The sequence below is a fragment of the Jaculus jaculus genome, chromosome 2, assembly GCF_020740685.1.
Source record: "Jaculus jaculus isolate mJacJac1 chromosome 2, mJacJac1.mat.Y.cur, whole genome shotgun sequence".
Lineage (NCBI taxonomy): Eukaryota > Metazoa > Chordata > Mammalia > Rodentia > Dipodidae > Jaculus > Jaculus jaculus.
The window spans coordinates 169205036-169232921 of NC_059103.1; the positions used below are offsets into that span (position 1 = coordinate 169205036).

The 27886-nt window shown below is 36.8% G+C and overlaps 1 protein-coding gene across 2 annotated transcripts in view; it reads right to left on the reverse strand.

Moving 5' to 3' along the window:
• Positions 1-369: 369 nt before the first annotated feature.
• Stk3 (serine/threonine kinase 3) overlaps positions 370-27886 on the reverse strand; it is a 350209-nt gene continuing 322692 nt past the window's right edge. For both annotated transcript variants that reach the window (XM_045144344.1, XM_045144343.1), the window contains one exon: positions 370-1706. In XM_045144344.1, the coding sequence (XP_045000279.1) occupies positions 1548-1706 (159 nt within the window). In that variant the 3' untranslated portion in view covers positions 370-1547. The remainder of the gene's footprint in view (positions 1707-27886) is intronic.

Genomic DNA, 27886 nt, shown 5'->3' on the forward strand with positions numbered 1-27886 from the left:
CATGCTTTCTGTGGTGGATACTGGGAAACCCCAGCAACATGGAAGGCTTCATCCCCCATTCTCTGGAAAGTAGGCATGGCCAGGTGACTTGTCCTGACACCTGGCTGTGCCATGCTAACATGGGCTGGAGGGAGCATGGGGGAGGGGGACTTCTGATGGTGAGCATGCACGCTGCATCAGTGTTTTCCTGGGTGAGGGTTCCAGCAGCAGGTACCCTGCCAAGCTGGGATGGGCCTATGCTATAGGAAGCCACTGAAGCCTCTGGGTTATGAGTAATGCACCACAGAGGCCGTCTTGTCAATATGCCTTCTTTACTTGGAGAAGACACATGCAGGTCAGGAAGTTTAAAAAAGATTCAGAGATGAAATGTGCAGGGTGGTACAACAAAATTTATTTGTCTTCATGACTTACACAGAGTAATTAACACAAAAAAGAACAAACACACTCAAGATGGCCATATGTAGCTTAGGAAATGACTGGTCCCAGTTCAATTATACAAATGTTCATTCAGCTTAGAAATGAACTTCTTTTTAATGGTTTTAAAATATTTTTTTTTTCTGTCCCCAAGGCTTGCACAGTTCAGTACAAATGTTTTCTCTCCATCAGGCACATGATGTTTACCAATTCCCAGGAAAGAAATGAAATCAATAAAAAAGTCCTGTGATAACAGAGCACATTTCACAGAGTAAATTTAATGAGATTATTATAGTTTAATTCAGTTTAGCTATCAGAGCTTTGTATGAAAAATATTAACAACTTACATTTGTCTTAAGGTTTCATTTCATTTAAAATATCTGTTATACTTTGTTTTTGTTGTTCAAGGGTTCCACTGATTTCTTTGGTTTTAAACTTTATACTATTTAACCTAAAGATATGGTTTTATTTATACCACGTATCAAAATCAAGAAATTAATACTTAGGAAGGTAAACATGGAATTATTGCTTTATTATAAAAATTGTCTAGTCCATTTGGGCACTACTGCTATTATTGCTTTGTTTCTACTGGAAAACTGTCTTGGAAATCAAGGAATGTGTCCCCAAAGCCCCCAGCTTAAAGTATCATTTGGTTGTGCACTATCTCGTAGTGATATGTTCCTGCCTTCCCCAAACTATCTTGATCTTGTCTTTAAAAAACAAAAAGTGAAACGGCATAAATAAATAAATCTACCTCAGGGGCTACAATAAATAGGTTTCTAGACAGGAATTGTCTACTGTAAGGTCTTCAGTGCTGTACAATTAAACAATAGCTTTGGATTTTCAAAGTCTCAAAACACAGCCTTCATTTTAGACCAGTTTGTTGCTGGCATAACAGCTGACAGAAAAACAACACATTTCTATTGTTCTCATCACTTTGAAATGAAAACAGAGTGGATGCAACTGTAAATCCTGCCTTTTGGGAATTCATCTAGGTATGCACCATCATTAGTTTTTGACCTTGGCAAAGTTGTAGAGCACACATCTCAGGGATTAACAAATCATAATACTCCATCAATTCTTAGTGGTTTCTTGGTCTCCAGAGTAACTATTAAACAGGGAAGATATTAGACTCAAAAGTTTTGCTGCCTTCTTTTCTTAGCATCCATCGCATCCAGAATGGGCTGTCTTTTCGCAGTGTATCTTTGACGAAGTTCTTCTATTTCTCGTTCCATCATGGGGTCCAGTGCTTTTAACCGCATCTGTAGTTCTTCTAAACTTAGATTTTTTAACTAGATATAGGAAAAAAAAAACAAAGATAGTAATGTAATAAAATTATCCACAATCTATCAATTTTTGAAGTTGAAGTCTAATGAGCGTTGGAAAACTATTTCAGGAAATTATTCGCATCATTTTTGAAGCATGATTCAACAATTAAAACAGGAATTCCTTTCCCAAAGAAGCCACAAGCCACACTTTACAAGAACTTGAAGCACTCTGTAACAAAACACTTGAAGCTTCTGCTAATAGGGAAAAGCACATGAGAAAAAGATGATGATGACATGCGTCTGACAAAAGCAGAGACCATTTCGCTATGGTCGAAAGCAGACACTAAGGAGCTGCTCTTGGGATATCCCTCCAATCTTGCATGCGTGGCCAGCTATGGTATGCCATGGAAACCATCAGTGCTCAATCTTCGAAGAACCGAGCAAGGTTGCATAAAGGTTTGATTAACAGTTCTATCCTCCATTTTATCAAATTCTTAAACTTTCAGCATTCAGCTAAACTGAAAATGACATTATCCTGAATAGTGTTTTCCCTAAGTATATTACGTGTATATGTGCTTTAGGCTGGCCTTGAATTCCTGATCCTCCTGCCTTAGTTTCCCAAGTGCTGGTAATCTAAGTATGTGTCACCAGGCCTGGCGTCTCCATAGAGTTTATCTTTATGGTTCAAAATAAACAAAATCTGGTACCAACTGTGCTGAGCAGCTCTGATATGGCTGAGCCAAAGTGAAAATGCAGTGACTGTGAAATGTTTGCTATATACAGTACAGTCTGATTTTCTGATTTACAGAGACAACATCATGTTCTTTAACTGTTTTTCTATGTAACAGCAGGAAAGAAGCTTCATGTAATCTGTATGAGAGGGATAAAATCTGCTCTGCTATACCAGGCTCAATGGCATCCTGAGCTTTCTTGAACTTATTTGTCAAAATAGAAAGATAAGGATTATCTCCTGAAAAACACATTTGAGGGATGCTATCTGAGGCTATAGGATGCCTGGTAATATACACCTAATGTAGCAAGCTTTTATCTTATTAACATTTTAAAAATCCCAGAAACCATGTCTTTCTTTAGAAACTTAGAATTGAGTTAAAAGGGTGAATACTGAAGGTTTGAGGCAAGATACCAGTCAGCAGAGCCCTACTGTGCAATGCAGATTGCAGTGAATTGGGCCTGAGTCATGGACAAGCTGCTCATGCACAGTTTATCCTTTTTTTTTTTTTTGGCAGGATCTCATTCCTGCCCAGGCTGACCTGGAATTTACTATGTAGCCTCAGGGTGGCCCTCGAACTCATGGCAATCCCCCTACCTCTGCCTCCTGAGTGCTGGGATTAAAGGCATGCGCCACTACACCTAGCTCACAATTTTATACTTTTGTGTGTGTTTTCCTGGGGAGAGTGTCCATTTTCTTGAAAGTTTTCTCCTCCCAAAGAAAGGAGCCTCAGCATAAATTCAATGGCACACAGGCGATGGAGACTGAGGAGCAAGGACGAGGAAAGGCAGCACTGGCCCGAAGGAAGAGGCCCTGCTCCATTGAGTTGAAACACAGAGAACGAAGACCTCAGAATGGGGGGTCTGTGGAAATAAGAGTGGACAGGCCCAGAGGGGCCTGGATAGTTGACCCATAATCAATTCTGGGGCAAGAAAATTATATGAGAAGAGTAAAACTTGGTATTTTGAAAATGATAAAACCTGCAGTTTAATTTTTGTTTAAAGAAGACACCTGTCTGATTATTTTCTGAGTCAAGCTAGGAAACACTCTCATTACTTACAGTCACCAAAAATAGTACCTAAAATAGCATTTCTCAGCTAAACCCCACTTTGCTCACCATCCCTAGCCCTAAGTGACTCCTGCTTCCCCAGACCATTAAATCCACACTGAGCCTGAAACGAATTTGAGGCTACTGAGAAGAGTGAGTCACAGCCTCTCAGGAAATTCAAAACAGAAGTTCTAAAAATATTTTTAGGAACAGCAGTGTGGCAGGAAGGTGTGCACAGGCGTTTGGAAGAAGACCTGGAAGGTGAACACCATTCACACTGGGGCAGGAGCACCTCTAGGGCGTGCACGGTCAGCTCTGTTACTCGGTGGCCGTGTGTCGAATGCAGCCACGGGACTGCGCTCAGACTGCTTGTACTGCCTGGGCCGGCCTCGAATTCACATTCCTCCTGTTCCAGCCGCTTGAATGCCCAGTGAACCCAGATTTTCATACTATGCTAGAACATGAATTTGCATATAACTCACAGTGTTACATATTTTCTGCACTTAGTTTAAACACAGGTATTAATCACTCTTGTATGCTCAGTTCTGTTCAAGTCACTGTGGAGATAAATAAACCAAAGGAAAGCTTAGAACTCTCTGCACTGCATCAACAGGTGATATGGAACTGAAGGGCTGATGTGGACAGAGGGACACTGCCTTGGGAAAGATATACCCAGCAGCATTTATAAACGATCCAATTCTGCCTTAGTGTTCTTTAAAACGTGATTTTTACTTCCGTTTATGTCAGTCTTCCCCTTCTCAAAATTTCTACATTATACTCACAATATAAATACTACAACTTAGTATTTGATTCTAAATGTGTTTCCTAACTTAATTATGTGTAAGGTTCATGTCTCACTCCAGAAAGTACATATAATATTTAGACTTTAGGCAGTGTATACTCTCATGGGAACTATCTAACTGTCCTGTTAAAAACATGATGTAATGGCTGAAGACACGGCTTAGTGGTTAAGGCGCTTGCCTGCGAAGCCAAAGGACCAGGGTTTGATTCCCCAGTACCCATGTAATCCAGATGCACAGGGTGGTGCATGTACCTGGAGTTCGTTTGCAGTGGCTAGAGGTCTTGAGGTGTCCATTCTCTATCTGCTGCTTTATCTCTCTCAAATAAATAAGTAGAATAAATAAAACATGACATAAAAGTAGATAGGAGTAAGAACAAATGACTTGAAAGAATGGGTCAACTTAAGATCAGGAATAAAATATCATATAATTCATATTACTTTAAAATTTCTTGCATTAAGAGTAAGGTAATAGCTTAATGCAAGTTTAGAGTGTCTTATACTTACTTTAATGGGGCAAACCAACAGTACCTTATAAATATTATATTGGGTTGAATTCAAGAAAAGAAGAAACATCTCCTCTAATAGATTTTTATAATTTTAATATGTAAAATTCGCAAAAAATAGGTCTGTGATGTTAGAGAATTATTATCTGAAATTGTTAAGGAACTGGATGTTTCATTTAAAGTAAATTAATAAAGTACCTGAATCATAATTTTATACATGATAATATTTAGTCTCAATCACTTTGAACATGAAATCTTTAGTATTTTTACAGAATAAGCTGTTTTCTAAAGCAGAGAACATAGCTTCTGAAAAAAATCTTTCTTTGAAGACAAGTCACTAGTGTGTGTGTGTGTGTAACTAATCTGTGCCATATATTTTCTCCTTTTAAAAATGTCCCTTTGAAGGAGTTGTCTTACTATCAATACATACTCTTTTATTTCTATATCAAGTCTGTTTATCTGAGAACTAGAAAAGCAATGAAATAATAAAAGGCATTACACTAAAGAATAACTGGTTGTGAATGGAAGCCTGGTGTAGGGATAGGATGAAGCCTGCTATTTCTAGTGTTGATATGAAATCTGATTTTGTATTGGGCTGTGTCAGGTTGAGGGTACAGGACATCTGAATTCCACATAAACTTTATATTTAGCTATGTCTTCAGAGAGGCTCTTAAGAGAACTTTAGAGGACTCCTTTGTGAAAACAGTTATTGGGATCTTCTATGGACCAGGCACTATAGACATAAGAATGAATAAAACACTCTTTTAAGTCTGCAATCTAGGTGGCAAAGCAGGAGCACACACAGATAACTCACTGGCATATGAGTAAGTCAAGAAACAGGAGCATAGGTAAGGCAAAAACAGTATAAACAGAAACATACACGATACACAAATATGTCATCTTTGGAGATGTTGCTGAGATTTGAGAAGAGCCTTTGAGAAAAAGAGCAGGACAGAAAGGGTAAAACAAGATGGATAAAGGTTTCAGGCAACTGCTGCAAATTTTCTTTGACAAGAGAGAAATGCTAGCTGTGACATAATCACATATGAACTTTATGAAAGTATCTTTTAACAGCAGGTAAAGAAAATAGATTGCAATGAAGAGAAAAAAAAAATGGTGCAGGGAGACCCATCAGCAGGCCACTGTAGCAATCTAGTGAGAAGATGAGGTTTGAAATGGGACAGCGGAAAGTGAGAGGAATCTGAGAGATGGAGAAGTAGACCAATCAGGGTTTCTCTGCTGACTGTGAAAGTCAGGAAAAAGGAAATGTGAAGGACAAGTCTGGTAATGGGGTAGAGCTTGATTCCATCAGTAAGGTAGGGCAGTTAATAAATCTGACTTTAGCTCCAGTGAATTTGAGGTATGAGGAAGGTATGGAGGTAACATCAAGGAACCATCAGACTGTTAACTTGGGGTGTGGAAGGCCAGGAGGAAGATACAGGTTAAAGATACAGACACAGAGACTCATCAACGTTTCAGCTACAAGTGAAACCCTCAATCAGTTGACCAATATAGAGGGCAAGGCAATTTCCTCCCTCATCTTGGTGTCCAACAGAACATAATCCCCAAACCTTGGCATTTGTACTCAGAGGCTATGTTAAGTCAGTTGTGGCTACTGTGACAAAATACCTGAGAAACAACTAGATGGGAGAATTATTTTTGTTCATTATTTTAGAGGCTGCAGTCCATGACCATTTAGCTTTGTGTTTCTGGGCCCATGGTGAGGCCTCATGGTGACCAGAAAGCAGAGAGTAAGGGGCTCTTCCAAGATACATCCTTCAGACTCCAGTAATCTTTTTTCTCCAAGGCCCACATCCTAATACCTCATTTAGCTTTGAGTTCATCTACAGACTGACAGGCTTTCATGATCCAATCACCTTTCAAGAGCTGGGGACCAAAATTTCAGCATATAAATCTTTCTGGGAGATATTAAATATTTAAATCATAATAGATGCTCTTTTGATTTTATTAATAGAACATAAATATTGGTAGGTTTCTAAATAACTCCAGAGTATCATATTGTATAGAAAAGTGGTGAGATCAACTGGCAGAATTTTTTTACTGATTGAGTGCTACTGCTACATAGCTAGCACTTGGCTTCTATTGTCATCATGTCTCCTTTAGGCATAAAAAATGCTTTGGGTGGAAAATATGGCAGAAGTGACATTTTTGAAATTTTAGAAAGCAGCACTGATCAATGTCTCAGTAATAAAAAGATTCACAGGCCAGATAAAATTTTATGGAGACTGGGAATGATAAAAATGACTCTATATAATATCATACAATCTACAATCACCCCTTTAAAAATGCTAATCCAGGGCTGGAGAGATGGATTAGCAGTTAAAAGTGCTTGCCTGCAAAGCCATAGGACCCAGGTTTGATTCCCCAGTACCCAATGTACAAGGTATGCATGCATCTGGAGTTTGTCTGCAGTAGCTAGAGGACCTGTAGCACCATTTTCTATCTGCTTCTTTCCCCCCTCAAATAAATAAATTAAAAACATTAAAATAAACAAATACAATGTGAATCCAAATTAAAACCCAGGGCTTTTTCTATTTAAAAAAAAACTAGAAGAAAAAAGTGAGCTTTCTATGTTAAATATTAGTAATATTATGACCAAAGTTTCCTTCATCACAATCAAATCTACTAAATAAAAGTCTTTATGAAAAATATTTTAGCATTTTTATGTTTACAAGGTTCACAGATTGTAGTAAATCAACTTGAATTATTCTTTTTATTACAGAAAACAAAGGTTACTTTTGAGTCACCTTTTTTCTTTTTTTTTTTTAGTTTTTATTTATTTATTTGAGAGCAACAGGAAGAGAGAAAGAGGCAGAGAGAGAGAGAGAATGGGCGCTCTAGGGCTTCCAGCCACTGCAAACGAACTCCAGATGTGTGTGCCCCCTTGTGCATCTGGCTAATGTGGGTCCTGGGGAATAGAGGCTCGAACCACGGTCCTTAGGCTTCAGAGGCAAGCGCTTAACCGCTAAGCTGTCCAGCCCTTGAGTCATCTTTTGATAGTATATAAACACAAAATTGTTTCCTGTCACTGCTATCAGTTTAGTAATTCCAAAAATAAATACAGACCTGAACCAGAGACTAGAGTCTAAGAAATAAATCCTTGATCTACATTTGGCAGTGTAGAATATGAATAGAATTTACACTATTCATATACTGTGAGCTTCACTGTATATGTATGTGAACAAATATATGAAAAATAACTTAAGTAAAAATAGCTCTTACATGTTTTAGGTTAATTCCATTTAATAAAATTGAGTTTTAATTTACAGATGAACTAGGATCTGCAGAAAAAACTGATACTCAAATGTTCAAGCCTTAACAGTACGAAGAACTACTTTTACAAACGTTATTTACATATATTTGGTTAAATCTGGCTATCATATTATAAGAGGAAGAATATGCGCAGGCAGTGGCAGAGCATCTTCAGAACACGCAGTCAGTGAAGCGACTGACCTTCTGAGCAATGCCGACTCATTACCTAAGCTTTTGTTTTCTATTCAGAAGTAAATATCTTCCTGGAAATGTGAAATCATAAATATCAGGATCAAAGACATATTAATAAAGATAGAGCGTGAAATCAATTTCCATAAAATTGTGATCAAGTAAACTGAGAAAACACATTTTGATATATGGGATTGGTAAAGACCATTCATTAAGTACAAATGAAAATCTCGGATAATCTAGTCAAACTTCTGAGAAAATATGAACTAGCTTGCTTAAAGTTATACTTCTGGTTAATGGCAGAGCTAATCTCTGGGCCACTGTAAAATGCAGTTCCCTCTATTATACCATATCGATAACTGGTACTCAATTTTATTTAAATGTGTGAGAAAATTCCAAATTTATCTTTTCAACTCTCTCCCTCCCCCATCTCTACTAGAGGACTTTTCTCCCACAGGAACCCACAATCCAATTAGAACAATATAATTTTGGGGAGGGGATGACTCCTAGCAAGGGAGAACCTCAGAAATATCTTATCTAACATGCTTAATTTAGCCAAGGAAATATGAGTTAGCTTGTTCAAGTTATGCTTCCCTGACTCATTAGATCTCAAATTTAAAATAACATTCTGTGTTGCTGTCTGTCATTAAACCATGATAGATTTTCTTAGGTGGTTTTAAAGTGGTAGACAGAAGAGGAAATGGCAGAAGAGAGTGGAACCATGCTAACTGTATTCTATCAAAGGCCAAATAACTTAATTCCACAAGTGCAAATTGCTCACTAGGAAATTTCACTGGATATATGGTCAAGCTTTCAAATAGCAAATGTTACACAGACAGAGCCCATGGTGACTAATGTAATACTGTCAGAGAATTAAAAAATTGGGCTTCTGCGTGAGAAGGAAAATACTTAGTAGCAGAGGCCAGTAAGTTAAAAAGGAGACATAAAGGGAAGAGAAAGGAAGGGAGGAGATACTTAATAGGTTGATATTGTATATATGTAATTACAATGATTGTAATGGGGAGGTAATATGATGGAGAATGGGAATTTCAAATGGGAAAGTGTGGGGGTGGGGTGGGAGGAAATTACCATGGGATATATTTTATAATCATGGAAAATGTTAATAAAAATTAAAAAATTAAAAAAAATGTGAAGTCACCAAAAATGGGGTGTGCTAATGAGAGATTCTCCCAAGGTCTTCAACCTGAGCAGAAAGGGAAATTGAGTGTTAAGTACTCAACAATGAAGGCCAGTGAGTTGAAAATCCTGTACGTAACAAAACATTTTTATACAGCAGTCATTTGAAATGGAATAGATAGCAGAATCTCAGCAAAAGGCAGTATTGTCCCCTTCTTTAAGCTTCAGCATCTTGGTAGGTTAAGATCTCTCAATGATTACTTTAAAAAAAAATTTTTTTTATTTATTTATCTGAGAGAGAGAAGGGAGGGAGAGAGGATATGAGGGTGTTCCAGGGCCTCTTGCCAGTACAAATCACCTCCAGACACATACAGCACTTTGTGTGTCTGGCTTTACATAGGTACTAGGTAATCAAACCCAGACTAGCAGACTTTGAAAACAAGCACCTTTCATAATGGAGCCTTCTTTCTTGTCCCAGCTATTACGTCTTTTAAAATGAGGATTCAAAGAAAAATCCCAACTTCTTAATAATAATAATTGCATGGATGGATACTTGCTTATAAATTAAAAGTTAAAACTACTTCAATAGATGTCATTTTTTTTGAAATTTAGTTGCTTGGTGTGTGACTTCTAGCTCTGACAATTCATTTTACTAATAGCAGTGGTGGATTATCACATTTCATCCAGTAGGTGAGACTGAAAGATCAATATCCAAAAATATTAAATTTCTCAGTATCTTATAAAAAGAAAATGCAAATATGATATGCAAATTAACACTTTAATTTGCTAGCTTTTACATAAAACAGATGTACAAATAACTAAGTGACTTGAAAGTTATGATATAAGGTTAAATCAATTTGTTGATAATCTGACAGTTCACACTTTAAATATTTAAATAGAGTATTTTTGAATATGATAAATAAGGAGAGACTGCTTTATGACTGATCAGGAAGAGTTGCTAGTAAACTCAGAATTTAGTCTACATATCCAGCCGAATCTAAAATATCATTTTCAAGTGATAACACTGAAGTTCTTCCAGTGGGTAAGAGTGTGTGCTGTGTAAGTATGAGGACCTCAATCTGACCCTCAGAACCCATGTAACAAAAGCTGAGTGTTGGTGCAATGTGCCTATCACCCAGCACTGGGAAGGGCTATAGATAGGAGCAAACGCCTCGTTGAGAGATTTTTATCTCAAGGTGAAAGGAGCAATAGAGGATACCTGATGTTTTTCTCTGGTTTCTGCACATGTGTTCATAGGGTACACACATGTGCCCACAAATGTACATATACCACACAGATGCCACATTAGAAATAAGAGTCCTAATTATAAAAAAGATTCCTTAAGAGTCTTCACTTATAAGACATAACAAAGACAGTTTTTATACATGTATTATCATATCAAGACTCAATACATCTATGAATTCCTGGAATAATCCTACGTTTAAAAAAATGAGGCACTACCACAATGATGCAGCTTCACATGCTAATGTTAACACATCTTGTCAAATAGTCAATCAAGAAAATCTTGTACAAGGTTTGCTATGTTTACTGGGAAAACAAACTTTTCCTAGCAACTGTTTAAATGAATCTCCCAGATGCTACAGACCTTATTAGTGGTCTGTGATTAAAAAAATATGGATTGCTAATACAGTATCCTGACTCATCTATTTTCCCATCTGTTAGCAATTCTAACAATATGAGCTATCAACAGAATGCCTCACAACAATAATTTTATATGGCAATTTTGATGCTGAATTGTCTATAGCATCTTGTAAGCTTTACTAAGTGCATACCTCAAACTGTCCTGAGATTTTGTGGCCCGAAGGAACATGTCCCCTGCCCCTTAATATTCTATTTTAGTTGAAGTTTTTACTGTGTTGAACAGTGGTTTTAAAAAACACTGTTCCTGGAGGCTGCCACACTCATTTTACTACAGGAGAGCAAAAAATATAGCAAAATTCTAGCAAAACCTAGTCAAGTCCCTTCTTCTAATAAGACAGGACAAGGGGGTTATTAGTAGCACTTAAGGTTAAAAAATTAAAACATCAATACATTAAAGCATTTTACTGATTTAATTTCTGGCACTGAGAATATGATCACGAATCTTTCTAGTCAGTTCAGAATACCATGACACCTGTTGAAAGAAAACCCTACATATAAATTTAAAATGTACACTTATAAAAACAAGAAAGCTATAATTTTAGGTACTCGACACACCAGAGAAGAGAAGCTGAATTCCTCACTATAAATCCCTTGTAAGACCTGATCTTACAAGTTGTGCTGTCATCAAATCTGCTAGAAGACTCAGAGCAGCCCATACCTTTGACTGAATGGATGAGTAAACATATTCCAAGATGATAACTGGAAATGTCCACAGAGTTCACCTTGGCTAGCTAATGTCAGAGCATCCAGAAGCCATAACAACAACAAACCTCAGGCTATTCACAAAGAAAAGGCAGAAAATTTCTTCTTGTGGATATTAATGGAAGAGGAAGGGAACATGCTAATTGCTAACTATTTAACTTCAAGGTATGCATTAGATATGTCTTAGATTCTGTTGTACGAAATTGCTTAATTTTGACAATTACTTTACAGCATAGAGATTATCAATCTCATTTTATAGGTCAAGATAACTGAGAGATCAGGGCCCCCACCACAGATCACACAGCTCCTACACAGACATCAAACCACTCACACAAAGCTGGGGTGGGCCCAAGACCTACTTCTTGGGTCTTCAAGAACTGTAACACACTTTAAAATCCATTTTGTAAAAGTTTAACAGATTTATAGATTACAACTGGTATTACTAATTTTTTTAAAAAAGCATCTTTCTTCTTAGGTTGTTCTGAGTAAAATGTTTTTCTTATAAGATATTACTTTTAGTCATAATTGGTCTTATGAGATAAATGTATATGCTTATTAAGCATTTCCCACTGAACCAGTGTTTAGCAAAATAAACATTTTTTACATAGCTTTTTGGAATAGATTTCATATTTTATCAATAAAAATATGATCTGACAAAATGAAATCATACGTGTCTCCACACACAAACAAGACTTCGGCTTGTCTGTTCAGACTGTCTGCAGCTGGGTTGGCGCTGTGTGTAGCTTGGATCTAGCACATGCACTACAAACTGATGAGCATTGCAGCAATTATCTCATTCTGGAGAAGTCTTGACCACACATTTACAAGAGGAATGATGAAATTTTGGTTGCATCCCTCAATAGCACATGAGCCTCATTTTCTCTTATGTATTTCAGTTTCTAGTAAGTTGTTTTGTCTGCTAAAAAAAAAAAAAATCAGGAAAAACAGTTCAGGTACAGCTATGCTCTTACACTTTAACATTCTAGTTCCAGTATAAGAAAATCTGAGTAATTCAATATCCACCACTAATTAAATCTTTATGGATACATGATAGACACACGTTTTATTAGACTGATGTCTTATTTCAAAAATTCTGATCAATACTTTGAACAGTTTAAAACACTGATGCAACCATAAATAACAAATTGATTGTTTATATATTTTAACTTTTTGGATAAATATGTCCATCCCTCTTGGAAAGGGGCAGCCTAACCCTTTTCATTGTCACTTTGGACGTCCTCTTTTAGAGCACAGAAATGGTGGAGATTCTTTTCCACACACTCCAGGACCACTGGGTCCCAAGGAAGGTAAGGATCCTATCTACTTGACTCTTCTTTCCCAGCATACTATACCACAGTCCAGTTATCCTTAGGCCTTGGCTCTACTTATAGATGTCCCTTGCCAGCAGAACTCCTTACTAGAGAAGCAGGCATCAGTGGGTTTACAAGTTCTGTTAGCTCAAAGTACACCTGGCTGGGGAACCAAATGCCAGCCTCTCTACCACCATTATGCTCGCTTTATTTTAGATAAGGAGAGAGCTATTTCTCCTTCTCTTTGATTGTCACTTCTTTTAGGACAGAGATTTTGTCTTGGAAGTAGCTGTATCTCTAGTGCCTAGAACTCTGCCTGGACCATAGTAGGTCTTAATTTTTTTTTTTTTTTTTTTTTGAGGTGGGGTCTTGCTCTAGCCCAGGTTGACCTGGAATTCACTATGTAGTCTCTGGCTGGCCTCAAACTCATAGTGATCTTCCTACCCTGGCCTCCTGAATGCTGGGATTAAAGGCATACCTCACCGTGCCTAGCTAGGTCTTTTATATTTAAGACAGGGTCTCATGTAGCCCAGGGTGGTCTTGATTGAACTTTCTATGTAACTGAGGATGACCTTGAACTTCTGACCATCCTTCCTTCACCTCCCAAGTACCAGAATGAACAATAGCATGATGCCCAGTTCATGCAATGTTGAGAACTGAACCCAAGGATATGTGCATGCTACACAAGCACTCTGCCACATGAGCTATACTCCCAGTCTCCTCACAATAAGTCTTTTGTTTTTTCAATTTATTTTTAACAGCCTACAAAGACTTAGGTTTCATTATGGTTTTTTCATAATCTTTTGTTCCCCCCTTCCCCCCAACTTAGCATGTTTCCTTTTATCTTCCCCCCTTCTCATTATCTCTTGTTCCCCTCTGGTGTCTCCTATCTAGAATCATAGCACATGTCAGTTTCATATCCCCTTATTTACATATATGCAAACATTAAAGTAGGATCCACATATGAGAGAGAACATGTGATTTTTGTCTCTTTTGTGCTTGAGTAACTTCACTTAGTATACTTTTTTCCCAATTGCATCCATTTTCCTGAAAATTTCACAATTTAATTTTTCTTTAGAGCTGAGTAGAACTCCATTGTGTATTTGTACCACATTTTCATTATCCAGTCATCAGTTGATGAATATTTAGGCTGACTCCATTCCTAGTTATTGCAGAGCAGCAGTGAACATGGATGTGCAAGGGCCTCTGAGTTAGTATGTACAGTCCCTCTGGGTATATGCCCAGGAGTGGTATAACTGGGTCACACAGTAGTTCAATTTTTAACTTTCTGAGAAACTACCACACTGATTTCCATAGTGGTTATATCAGTTTACTCTTCAACCAACAGTGAATTAAGAGTGCCCCTTTCCTTGCAACCTCACCAGCATTTGTCATTAATTTTCTTGATATAGCCATTTTGACTAGGGTAAGATGGGATTTTTCAAAAGCAAGTGGTTTTAATTTGTATTTTCCTGATGGCTAAGGGTGTTTCAGGTTGTTTAAAATACCCTTTTGGCCATTTGTGCTTCTTATTTTGATAACTGTCTATTGACTTCAATATTTCAAAAAGGAGCTCCTTTTCAACATTGTAGTACCAATCTATTAATTTTTAGAATGTGTGTGTAGGGTAGGACAGCAAGTAGGTAAAACTGTGGTTGAAGAAAAGCAAAAAGATTATCTGGAAAAATATCAGTATTTTTCAGTATATTTCATCAACTTCATTCCAGAGTAGTCCCATGCTCCATTACATACTTAATAATCATATCCATAAAATACAGGTTAGATGATACAAATCATGAAATTCCATGCCTAATTAATGATATAGTAGTCTTGAGCAAATCTAAAAGAAAAAGCACTAATTGAATGAAACTGAAAGTGACAGCACCTTCCCCTGGCCTTCTATTGCTATTTATCTAAAAATATGTGCACAAATGCTATTACCATCAGGCAAAAGAAGCTAAACAAGAATGAGGGAACATGGAAGTAGTTGCTTATTAACTTGGATGTGGTCCTAAGAGTGAGGATTAAAATTTCAAAGTGAAGCTTCACGCTTTCAATATTCTTGTTTGGAGAGAGGCAGTAGTGTTTGAACATGAGATCATGTTACATCGGACAACTAATATGCATAAATCACTGAGAAGACAGAACAGTGATATGGCAATGCCACCTGCAAACATGGCAGCTTAGAGTAAACATGCATAACAAATGAAAGTCCCACCTTTAGAGAACTGTGGCAAATGCATGGTCCAAAGCCTTTTTTCTTTGAGGAGAAGGGTGTGAGAAAAGCACAACTTAAGTTTCTAGAACATTTATGATATCAACTAACTGATTAGAGAATAAAGTTTGAAGTTTATGGGTAATCTTCCCAAATGTTCCTAGGAGCTCTTTTTGCTAGGACTAGACCTAACGGCTACCTCTTTCAGGGGAAGGAGGGCTTTGATTTGGTTTTCCCTTGACCTAACACCTGCTTTCTGAGTGACTTCACTACTAATGTGGAAGCTGAGTCAAGGCTGTGACTCAGGGTTTCACGAGGAGGGGCTGATCTTACTTTGCATCTATGTATGGGGATGCCAGGAGGCTGTGGTCTTGAGTGGAAACTTGGGGATCAGAATGGGAGTTCTGGTTTGAATAACAGACATTAATATGAAGTAGTTTTACTAGTAAGTCTTCACATTTTATTTTACAGGATGAAATTTCAGCTTATTCTTTAAAAAGCCCATTTTAATAAGGATTAGAAGAAAAATGCATCTTTAATTACTAACCAAATGAAAGACACACTGTTGGTTTACCTCCTGTGGAAAAAATAACAAAACAGCAATGTGACTAGTAAATTCAATGTGTTCTTGAAGAACATTCCACATGATATTGTTAGCAAGTGACAGATATATTCTGTTATTGAAGAATAGCTTGCCCACTGGATGACTATTCTGAAATTATTTTGTATTCTCACACAATATCATGTAAGTTCTAATCCCAACTAAATGGTACAACAGACCTAGTGATAAGAACCTAGTATGTGGCATTAACATAAGCTTTCTTTTTAAAATTAAATTAAATTAATTTATTCGCAAGTAGAGAGAGATAGAGAAAAGAGACAAAGAGAATGGATGCATCAGGGTCTCCAGCCACTGCAAATGAACTCCAGATGTATGTGCCATTTTGTGCATCTGGCTTTACTGGGGAATTGAATTTGGGCCATTAGGCTTTACAGGCAAGCACCTTAGCCACTGAGCAATCTCTTGAGTCCCAGCATAAATATTCCTAAGCAAGAATACTGTAAGATAAATTTTCTTTTCTTACTAAGTTCAGAGAAGAGGTATAAAACCAGTAAAGACAAATTAAATTTGAAAAATAGTGAAGGAATTATCTTCAGACAGAATCAAATGCTTCCAAGTTGTTTCACACACATTACTGATTTCTAGATATTCATGTTTTTTTTTTTTTTTCCCCCAGTTCATCCTATTTCCTACTAGGAACACACATATGACCAAACTATTTCCAGCTACAGTTCTTTTAACCACATTACAGGATCTTGTAATTCTGTTAGGCCCTCCCCAGCCTTGGCCATCACCAGTACATCTCTTTTCTTTGTTTCCAGCTGTGGGGAACAAGTATGGCTCTGACCAAGTTCCATGGCTTTCTTCTTACAGGAGCATTCACTGACTGATCTAATGCATGCTCAAGACAAAGTCTTTTGGTAGACTATCCTCATTTTCAAAATCTTCATTTATAGCCACAACACCACCTGGGCTATGCTGTCCAAAGAAGGGCGAAAGGATTCATAGGCACCTGTAGTTGTTTGCTGACGTATAATTTTACAATTCTAAGAAATTGTTCTTCCCTGGTCTTTAGTGTCATCTGAAATTATTATAAACAACACTAAATAGGCAACTATTTTGTGCAAGGTTTTAAATTCAATTAAGAAAGTACCTAACAGAAAACCTGAGAAATGGCAGTAAAGCTGGAGGCAGTAGCATGGAATAAAATGGAATAATCATAACTTAACTGAACTGTGTCCAAAGTGACTTCTGAATAAGCAGGCCACTTCTGAACAGTGTAGGGATGAAGTTAAACAGTTCTGTTCAGGGGTTTAAAGGCTTGTGAAGAATGGGACACTTCTAGCTGGATCACTGGTCCTTGTGAAGTCAGGATGATGGACCACTTTCAGATCAATGGTTTTTGGAACTGAGAAATAATGAAGGCACTGAGTTCAAGGGATATGAAGAGTGTCATCTGCTGAATCCCCCTCTCACTAGGACAAAAATTCATTCCAAAAGAAACTCAAGTTGCTAGCTATCCAGTACCCTCTGGTGGCCATATTTGGTGTGCACATTTTTCTACTTTTAGTAGAAGCCCCCTTTTCACTTTTTTAAAATTTAAACTTATTTCCTAAGTCTAATATGCTTTAAAATATTTTCTATATGAGGAAGTAATTGCCAACATCATTTATTGGCTGTGAGTAGGTGAGAAACTACTTACATGTAAATTTGGCAACGAAAAATAAGCTATCAAATGTTCCTCTGCATGTGTCAAAAATCCCATGGGTGAAGCTACTTAAATGAAAATGTCTGGTCAGCACTCAGCTATTTAAAACTTAATTCTTTTCAGGCATTTAACTGGATAGGAAACATTCTTTTATATAGATGCATATTACTATAAATAGGCACATAGTAGCTACATGCATTGACTACTACCACAGAAAAAACACTGAAATAACAATTTCACATAAGAGGCACTGTTCCATCAAACAGTACAAATAACAAATAATTGTTTTCAAGGTTTCAATATCCAGAGGCACCAAGTAAACTTCCCAAGACATTTAGATAGTGTGGCCAGGATCTAAATATAAGGTAACCTGATTTCAAAGTAAGCACATTATTGTCAATAATAAAACCTTCCAGAAAAATGGAGAAGTTCATGATGATTTTAAGTTGGATTTAGATTAGCAGAGAGACTTGAACACCAATGCTGCATGAAAACATGACCAGAAGAGCATGCCAGGTGAGTCCTCATCTCCTAGAGTGTTTATTCACATATTTCTTAAAGTGGGGGAGAGGAGTGCAATTACTCACAGAAGTCTAAGATCTCATATTTCTCAAATCATAATATATTTTATAATACTTTACAGTTTAAATAACATGTTTTATATAAAAGAATTCAAAATAATTTATGAACAGGGCAAGTTTGTAAATAGGTGTAACACTTACTTTACAGGTAATATTAATAAGGATTATACCAGTTAAGTAACCTCTGAGAAACTAAATATTCTCAAAATTTAAATGTTGCAATGAGTAAATGTATAGTGAGTTGGCTTAAGCCTATACTTTTCTCCCCTTCTCCCCTTTTGGAGACAGGATTCACACTGTAGCCCATGTTGGCCTGGAGCTCGCTACATAGCCCAGGCTGACTCTGAACTCACAGCAATCCTCTTGTCTTAGCCTCCCAAGTTCTTAGGATTACAGATATAAGCCTGGGTAGGTCTGTGATCTTTACTTTTTGTTCTATAGCATCAAAATGAGAATTTTTTTTTAAAATAAGCCTAAAAAAATTCTATTTGTACTATAAAATGTAGTTTTAATTTCTACTTTACATATAAGAAATAATTTAACAGCAATTACTATTGCTGTACTATTAGCATTAAGGAGGAAAAATGGTCCAAACATTTTAAGATTAAATAATTACAAAAGCACTTAGCATTTTTATAACTCTTTAATTTTATAAAGTGCCTTCAAAAATTTGTTACTCTTTTATGACCCCTATGGAGATCACTGGGTGACATAATAGCCTCTACTGGATTGATCAATAACATTTCAAAAGTACCATGAAAAGAAGCGATTAGTTTGCTTAAAAGAAGATATCCTGTGATTCTAATAATAATACAAGGCTAAAATTCTCCCTGACCATAAAGTTGTGCCGTTTACCAGTGATCACATTACAATCCCGACTGCTCCACAGCGGTTTTAACCGAGGACTTCCTTCTGGTTGCAGGGCAATCTTTGTCTTACTGTGGTCTCAGCATCAGCTACTTTTTGTTTTTTCTGTGCATCTTCCAACTCTTTTATTTCATGTTTTTTGCATCATTAACAAATATTTTCTAATATTTCCCATTTTAAATAAACAAATCATGAATGGTTAGCATATGCTTATAATCCTGGCACTCAGAAGACTGAGACAGGAGGACTACAAGTCTGAAGCCAGCCTGAGCCACTTAGCAAGGTACTGTCTCCAAAATCATACATACACACACCATATACACACACACACATATGTGTGGGCCTTAAATCCCACCCACTCCTCCAATCATCATAATACCTCTGTTCTTTTTGAAAGTCAAATTTCTTAGTACAGAGAAAATGGTCACTTCTAAAAACTGCCAATCACATTTCAGCTCATTCTGTCCCTCTCATGCTCTCCAAGCTGTGACTAAATGAGCCCTTTTCATTTCTAACTTCTTTGACAAGCTGGTTGAACTTTATATTCCATCCATACCATCCTTACACTCCCTTATCCTGACCTCCACACTATTTGCTCAACTTTTGGTCATTTCTCAGTTTCCTTTACTGGCTGCTGCTGCTTCTCAGCTCCAAAGTGTTGGAACTAATCAAAGCTCTCTAAGCTTTTTACTAAACACTCCATTTCTTAAGCAGTCTCATAAGCATTACTCTCTGAATGCAGCTCTCATTTTTGTAACCCTAATATAGACTTGCCTTCTGAGTTCCAGAAATTAGCAATTCTATTTAAGTGTCTCATGAGCATTACAATATTTAACAAGCCCTTATTTGATAAAACAAACAAACAAACAAACAAACTTCTAACCTCTTTGTCTTTGAACCTTTCTAATTTCCCTATGTGGCTCCTTGACCATTCACCCTATTAATAAAAACCTACTATATTCAAAAGTTACCATTTATGAGCTGGAGAGATGGCTTAGTGGTTAAGGCACTTGTTGGCAAAGTCAAAGTACCCAGGTTTGATTCCCCAGTACCTACGTAAAGCCAGCTGCACAAGGTGAATAATTTGGAGTTCATTTGCAGTGGCTAGGAAGCCCTGACATGCCCATTCTCTCTTTCTGCCTCTGCCTCATTCTCCCTCTAATAAATAAAATATTTTAAAAATTACCATTCCTGCCTATGTTACCTATTGATGGACTGCCAATAGATGAGCTTCTCTTCATCTTACTGCCACCTCCCCAGTCAAGATCCTCTTCGGTTGGGCAGCCTGTTTCAAAAGTTGGCTAAATGCTTTCCTTTTTTTAAATTTTCCTCTTGCCTCTTTATATTGAGCCATATCATGCTTCGAAACAGCCTTAAATAGCTCTTAGTACAATCCTAAGATGTCTCCACATGAATATATCCCCTGCTTAAGTCTGTGACTTCAGCTTATGTTTGTTTCTCCTGCCAATATGCTCCTGTCTTCATTTTCACCAAACTTCTTCCACACTGAGTTGGGAGTAGAATCATACAAAAAATGAGGAAGTTGGGATTAATGATGAACTACCTTTCCTATGCTCAAAATGTATTTCCACAATCCTCACCTTGGCTCCAAGTCTGTTAACACAGTTCCTTTTACTGAGGGTATCTTTTCCTTTGTCTCTGTTTAATGAAATTCTACTCATTTTTTTAGGACTAAGATTAAATGTACTCCACAAACACTTTCTGGTCAAGTTTCTCTATAAACAAGTTACTTTTTTCTCTATCTAGCTAAAGATAATGGCACATACTATAATCATTTTAAAAATCTCTATTACATTAGACTGTACAGTGTGACATTTCCAAGTGCATGGTTGGGCCTGATTTTTCAGACCCCAGCATTTAGAAGGCATCTAACAAATTCTTATTAAATAAACAGAAGGCCGGAAAAAAGCATAAACATGCCTATACAAGCTCTGTAAATTTCTAAATATGATTTTTAGATCTTTGACTCATTCTTTTGCAAGCTAAAAAGGTTGTTTTTTTTTTTTAACGAGTAACATTGCTAACACTCATCTTAATTTTTGCTAAATTAAAATTTTATTTTGAGATGGTGCCTCACAAAGTTGCTGAAGCTAGCCTAATACTCACTCTTAGCTCATGCAGGTCTTGAATTTGTGATTCTGCCTCAGACTCAGAATAGTTGGAATTACACTTGATTCTGTTTACTTTTGAACTAGAATTTTTGTCTTCACTAGACATTAAAAAGCATTTTATCTTGTTCTTTTAAAGAACAAGAGAAAAACAGTAGACATTACTTTTCTAATAATAGTCAAAATGTTATCTGGCATGACTGTACCATCTAACTGTGACTCATCAATAATACCTTAATTTGTTATCCACCTTATATTACAAAAACCACCATGGAAGAGTCTTTTGATCAAGTTACTTAGTACTAATCATTATCATGTACTTAACTATGTTAGAAAAGCAATCCCATAGTAATCATTAAGGATGTTACTGTGTTTTCTAAAACCTAAATACTTATATTTAATGAGCTGAAATGATTATTTGTGTGCGCAATTCTGTAGCCTTATTTCTAGGAACCACAATTAATATGACTGACATCTTTTTTAAGAAATATTTTTATTTTAATTAATTTATTTTTTGTTTATTTTTATTTATTTATTTGAAAGTGACACAGAAGGAGGTGGATATATAGAGAGAATGGGCGTGCCAGGGCCTCTAGCCGCTGCAAACGAACTCCAGACACATACACCCCCTTGTGCATCTGGGTAACATGGGTCCTGGGGAATCAAGCCTCGAACAAGGGTCCTTAGGCTTCACAGGCAACTGCTAAGCCATCTCTCCAGCCCCTGTTTTTAGTTATTTATTTGAGAGAGACAGACACAGGCAGAGAGGGAGGGAGGGAGGGAGGGAGGGAATGGGTGTGCTGAGGCCTCCAGCCACTGCAAACGAATTCCAGATGCATGTACCACCTTGTATATCTGGCTTATGTGGTTCCTGGGGAATTGAACCGAAGTCCTTTGGCTTTGCAGGCAAGTGCCTTAACCATTAAGCCATCTCTCCAGCTCCATGACTGATATCTTAATGCTGGGTGGAAAAAAGAAACCTGATGGGCTCTCAGGCTCATGTGCCCAAAAGGCTAGGTACATGATTTTGGTCAAAAGCACCATGAACACAGAACATCTATTGATAAGGAATATGACGAGCAGAAGAGCCAGTAGAAGAAATGGTTACCTTATTTTGCTTCAAAAAATTTTTCACTTCTTAAGCATAGTGAAAACAATTTTAAAACTGAAAACAACAGATCTTCTACCAACTTGTTTTGGTAAAGTACGAAATCTTCTATGAAATTGTTTTTTCTAGGTATGACACCATGCCTGGTTTGGTGAAGCTCTGGTGGAGACTGAACCAAGGCTTTCCTGCTGGAAACTTGTTAAGAATATCTTTTAAAGCATCATCTGACACCTACACTATGATCAAACTCAGTATCAAGTTTAAACTAAAGCAAAACACTGTCTCTGTGCTCCTGTGGGCTAAAAGGTTTAGAATCTTATCAATAGTAGATTTAACAATGACAACTTGTTTCCACTCTCTTTTGTTTTTCCAAATTCCAGATAAAGTGCTAGCTTCTCCTCAAGAAATTCATGGTCCTTCTCAGTCCACCCCTAGCGGCACCACACAAATGCCTCTGAAATGTTACTTAATCCCATAAGAGTTTATCATGGGTAAATATGGTAATAAAGTCCTGTGGAATTCTAGTTCATTTTAAAGTGTACTTTTCAGGGCTGTAAGATCATGTAAATCTCAGATATATTTCAAGGCAAAGATGAACAGAGAAAACATCGAGATATGACTTCTAATACAACATATCCTGAAGTATGAATTAAAAGTTTTAATTCAAGCCATTTGAAAAAAAGCTTACTATTTCTTTTATATTCAACATAATAATATTCTCTTTTTTATCCACATAATTTGCCAAAATGAGGTTTACAGAGGGAAGCTGAGACTCAGGTAGTGATTTTCTTACAGGAATAAAAACTTGGGAGTACCTTGCTCTAGTGCAGGGAGCCTTATTGCACGGCAAACTAATTCTGGGCAGAATTGGGTTCATTCTGGATAGGTGATGAAAGAGTTGTAAAAGGCACAAACATGAGGTCACTGTGACAGTTATACTTTATACTTATCAGCAGTTTTAAAAGGCTCCAGGTTAATGTTCTGGTTGTGTTGCCCTGTTGTTCCAAGGATTTTCATTCCAACAGGAAAATAAAAAACACATTGATTCCAGGTGGAAACAATGTTGCTTGCCCCTCATCCCAAACTGAGAATTGACAATTATGTTACTAGCTAACAAAAGAGGCACATGCATGAAACAGATTTTAGTGTGGCAATTAAATAAAACTTGCCATAAAACTGTGGCATTTTTAATGACATGAATAATAGATACTGAGCAAGTGATAATTATTCATAATTGGATTCATTTGAAAATAACCATTGCCCAAATTATTTTTATAATCAACTCAATATACTTTAAAATTCTAATTTGCAAATTCAATTACCCTTGATGATTTCTCCTACAACCTTATATGGTTTAATACTTTTATACCAAAAAAATCCCTTAAGAGCATGCCAGCCCAAAATACGCCACTGTAGTGCACTGTTTTATAGTAGACATATCACAAAGAACAAGCACGACAACATTCTGATTCTCTGTCTCACAAACAGAAGATGAGATTCCATCCAATGTGAAAGGTGTCCCTCCATACCAGAAGGCAAATGTCACTCACACAATCAAGAATGGGAATATGGGGCACAAGTAAGTCCATATAAACCAGTTATGTTAAACTAGCCCTCACCTTGTTATTAACTCCCCACCCAATTACCAACATCAGCCCACAGCCATCCTCGTCACACTTTCACACATTACTGCTTTTTGTGCTCTTCCACACACACACACACACATATATTCTCAGTTCTACCTGAATTTGTGGTTCTCCAGGTCTTCACAAGGGCTCCTGCAGAATCTCTGTTAAGTCAACCTATATGATTTTTTCTTGATTTACTGTTGGCAACCTAATTCTCAGCCTCAGCTGAACAGTTCCAAGGGGCAAAGGCAAAATTTTGTCACCCCTACAATCCTTTAAAGGACACAGCTCCCTAAAAGATAGTAATTTTAACTATTGATAAAATACAAACACCAACTATGGAATGCCCTGGACAGTGAACAAAAACATATCCCCCACCAACAAGAAAACATTTACAATTTCTGGGATGTAATCCAAAATTACCTGTCACAGGAACCTATGGTGATAGGGTTTCAAAGACTGTTTATGAATGAATGAATGAATGGATGTATGGCTATTCTGCATATGTAAGAATTCACTGACTTCCAGATTTTATAATTTCAAGTCAGAATTTTCTTAAAACACAAGTTACAAAGATTATCTTAAAAATATTTATCTGAATACATTAGGTATTTTAAAAATAATGTCACTCAGTTTTGATAATGAGGGTTTTTCCTATACTTGTCATTTAGTAACCTTCTATCCTAAAAAAATTTAAAGTTATTGAAGAGCAACATTCACTAAACTGAAGCAAGTTCATGCCTCTCACACATCTCTTGAGCTAGCATCAAAGATTAACTTAAAAAGTCATGAAGATATTAAAATTCAAGGTTTTTTCTGCTTGACCTAATTCGACACTTTGAAACAAATGCGAGCGAACATACACTAACATTATTTCATCTTTAGAATTCCCTTTTCCAAGGAGTTCTAGGGGAAAACAGCCTACAGGTAGATTTCTGAAATACAATTCTGGTAGATAAAATAATATAGCATTCTTGCTAGTTGTGGTGGCGAATGCCTTTAATCCCAGCACTCACTGGGAGGCAGAGGTAGGAGGATCACCAGGAGTTCAAGGACAGTTTGGGACTACAGGATCCCAGGTCAGGTCAGCCTGGGATAGAGTGAGAACATACCTCGAAAAATCCAAAACATCTCTCTCTCTCTCTATTCTTCCAGATCTGTTACATACTTTTAAGATATCATTTATCCAGCTATTAAAATAAATCCAAAGCTTGAATTGTAGGAGTGATTAAGGTCAAAGCTAATGATTGTCAAAATGATTACATAGTTATTTTTCTAAATGTATTAAAAGAAAGAAACATGAAATACAATAACTTATAAATGACGGCAGAGATTAGCACTTTCTAGAATGAGTAAGGACTCATTTTCTGGCATTTAGGGCACTCTGGCCCCCTAAAGATAGCCCTCAATAATTAAGTCTCAATATTTGTTCAGCAACTATAGATTCAATAACCAATATTCAAACAACATTCCCTTAGAGACTCTGTGCATGACCTCTCACTGCTTGTGCCTAACTCTCCACATATGTCAAACAGAGAAGAATAATTGCTAGCTACCTCCCAGCAACTCTAGAAGATTTAATGAGACAGGGAGCCAGACCTCCATGGTGAGTCAATTATTCCCTGGGTAGAAGTTATGTTATTTGTGAGGTGCTGTAGCTCTAAGGATCACAGAATATTGCACAGGCATTACAAATAGCTAGTTTTTCATTTCCCAAGGTGTTCACATTAAGTCTTTCAGAAAAACATGCCAAATGTAGTAACAAATGGCTAAATGTCTTAGAAAACAATCTTAATTTGACAGAATGAAATCATCACACAGATTTTTTTTAAATGTTTCCTTTTTAATTGAAAGGTGTGGGAGGAGGCATTAATCTTTTAAGACAACAGAATTTAAAGGAATAAAAAGGAAGCTCTCACACTGATACCATGAACTATGTATTCATTGAGCCAAGTCCAGCGTTCACTAATTTTAGCTTGTTCAAGGCAAGTTTAGGATGGTGCTCTGGTAAGAAAAGATAGGGATCTGCTAATGAAATGTAGTTCAACTCATGAAGAAATGTGGCTAAATACTAATCTATATCATTAATAAATAAAATGCATATAGATAAAGGTGGTAACAATTTTGAATCAATGAAGTCACAGGCTCTTTAAATAGTTCACAAAGGATGGTCATGCTCTCATAAGTTAAAATGGATAAAATTGATTTTTTACGCCAGATTAGCCACACTATATTAATCATATAAAATATTTCCCTGAAAGTCTTGGCACAAAAAAATGGGCCAATGTGTTCTGTTGTGGCTATTTTTTCTTCCAATGTAAATTTAGATGGGGAGAAAAACTTTAGAAAGCAATCACAAATTTCAAAATCAATAAATTTAAATTGTTTTTAAGGCAGTAAATACTCAGGCCTGCCAAATGCTGCAGGAAATTGATGTACAATCTGCCTGGCAGCTGGACCATGTGAAAAAATTATAGGAAAGGCCTTAAAATAACCAAGACTCTGAAGGCTAAACAGATCTTGCTTTAGTACGACTGCTTGCCTGGGTCATAAAACAGATAAAGAAGCAAAGGGTAGAATAACCAATTTAATGAAGGATGTGGTGTACTTTCTTGGGTATCTTAAACTGGTACTTTCGTTTGGATCTGGGTTAAATAGAAATAGTTTATCATGGTGATTAAGACCAGCTGGTAGATGGCATGAATTTAAGTTACATAAGAGAACTTAGGGATGTGTTTTTAAAAGCAGGAATTAAGATATCTCAAGAAAACCATTAATGGAAAACCATTAATGGGCTGGGAAGGTGGCTCAGTGGACAAAGTGCTTGCCACCACACATGAGGACTCAAGTTCAGATCCCCAGAATGCACACAACGAAATCTGACACTGTAACAGGGGCCTATAATCCCAACATGCCTATACAAAGATGGAAGATGAAGACAGGAGAATCTTCCAGAAGCTTGCGGGCCAGTTAGTCTGGCGAATGCAGCTGTAAACACTGAGAGATCTTATCTCCATTAAGGCAGAAAGCTTTGGCTGACATGCAAAGTGTGTACACACATGTGTATACACACACACACACACACACACACACACACACACACACACACACAAAGTTAACCTATATTCAGTGAAAATTAGGCATCTTTAAAATTACCTCTTGAGACTTGCCTCCATTGATTTGTCCTTTAACATTAAAGGACTGAGTGAAATTGTATTTTCCAACATATATGCCACCATGGCTTAACAGTTTCCTATAGAGTTCACTTTATTCTAAGTTTCACAGTTGTTTTTTAGAGTAGGAAGCCATTTAAACAGAGAAAAGAACTTATTTCCCATTAAAAAAAGAGATGTCCATCTCTGCTATTAAAAATAGCACTAACTTGGCAACAAAGTACCACTATTCGTACTTTGAGCAGAAATACTAAAATATTACAAATAAATGAAAAATTAGAAATGCAGTACACTTACTGAAAAATAAAACACTTTAAACAATATCAATATAACATTTGCCAAATACAGCAAGAGAATTTTCCTCTGACTTCACCTGTAGCCACCCATCTCACCAGGGAAGCTACTGTGATCTGTTATGCAACTTCTACAGAGCTTTTCTACACACACACACACACACACACACACACACACACACACACGCTTCTGTCCTGAAACTTTATTTTAATATCATGGGTAGCCATCTCTATCTGTACATAAAAATCTACCATTCTGTTTTAATGGGGGCAGGCATATATGTGTGTACACATACTTCCCCAACACACACACACACACACACACACACACACACACACACTTTCTAAATTATTTCATTTGTTCATTCATTCAGTGTACCAACATTAATTGGATGCCTACCATATTTCAGATACAATGTTAGGATAGGTGTGGTAATTGCTGGGACGTATATTTGGTTGTGGAGAGCAACAGCAAGTATTCAAAATATAGGTGAATGGAATGTTAGACAAAATTTCCTCTAAGAAGTACACTTAAGATTACTCTTCACAGATACCCAAAAGTTAGGAAAAGAAGTATATAAGCA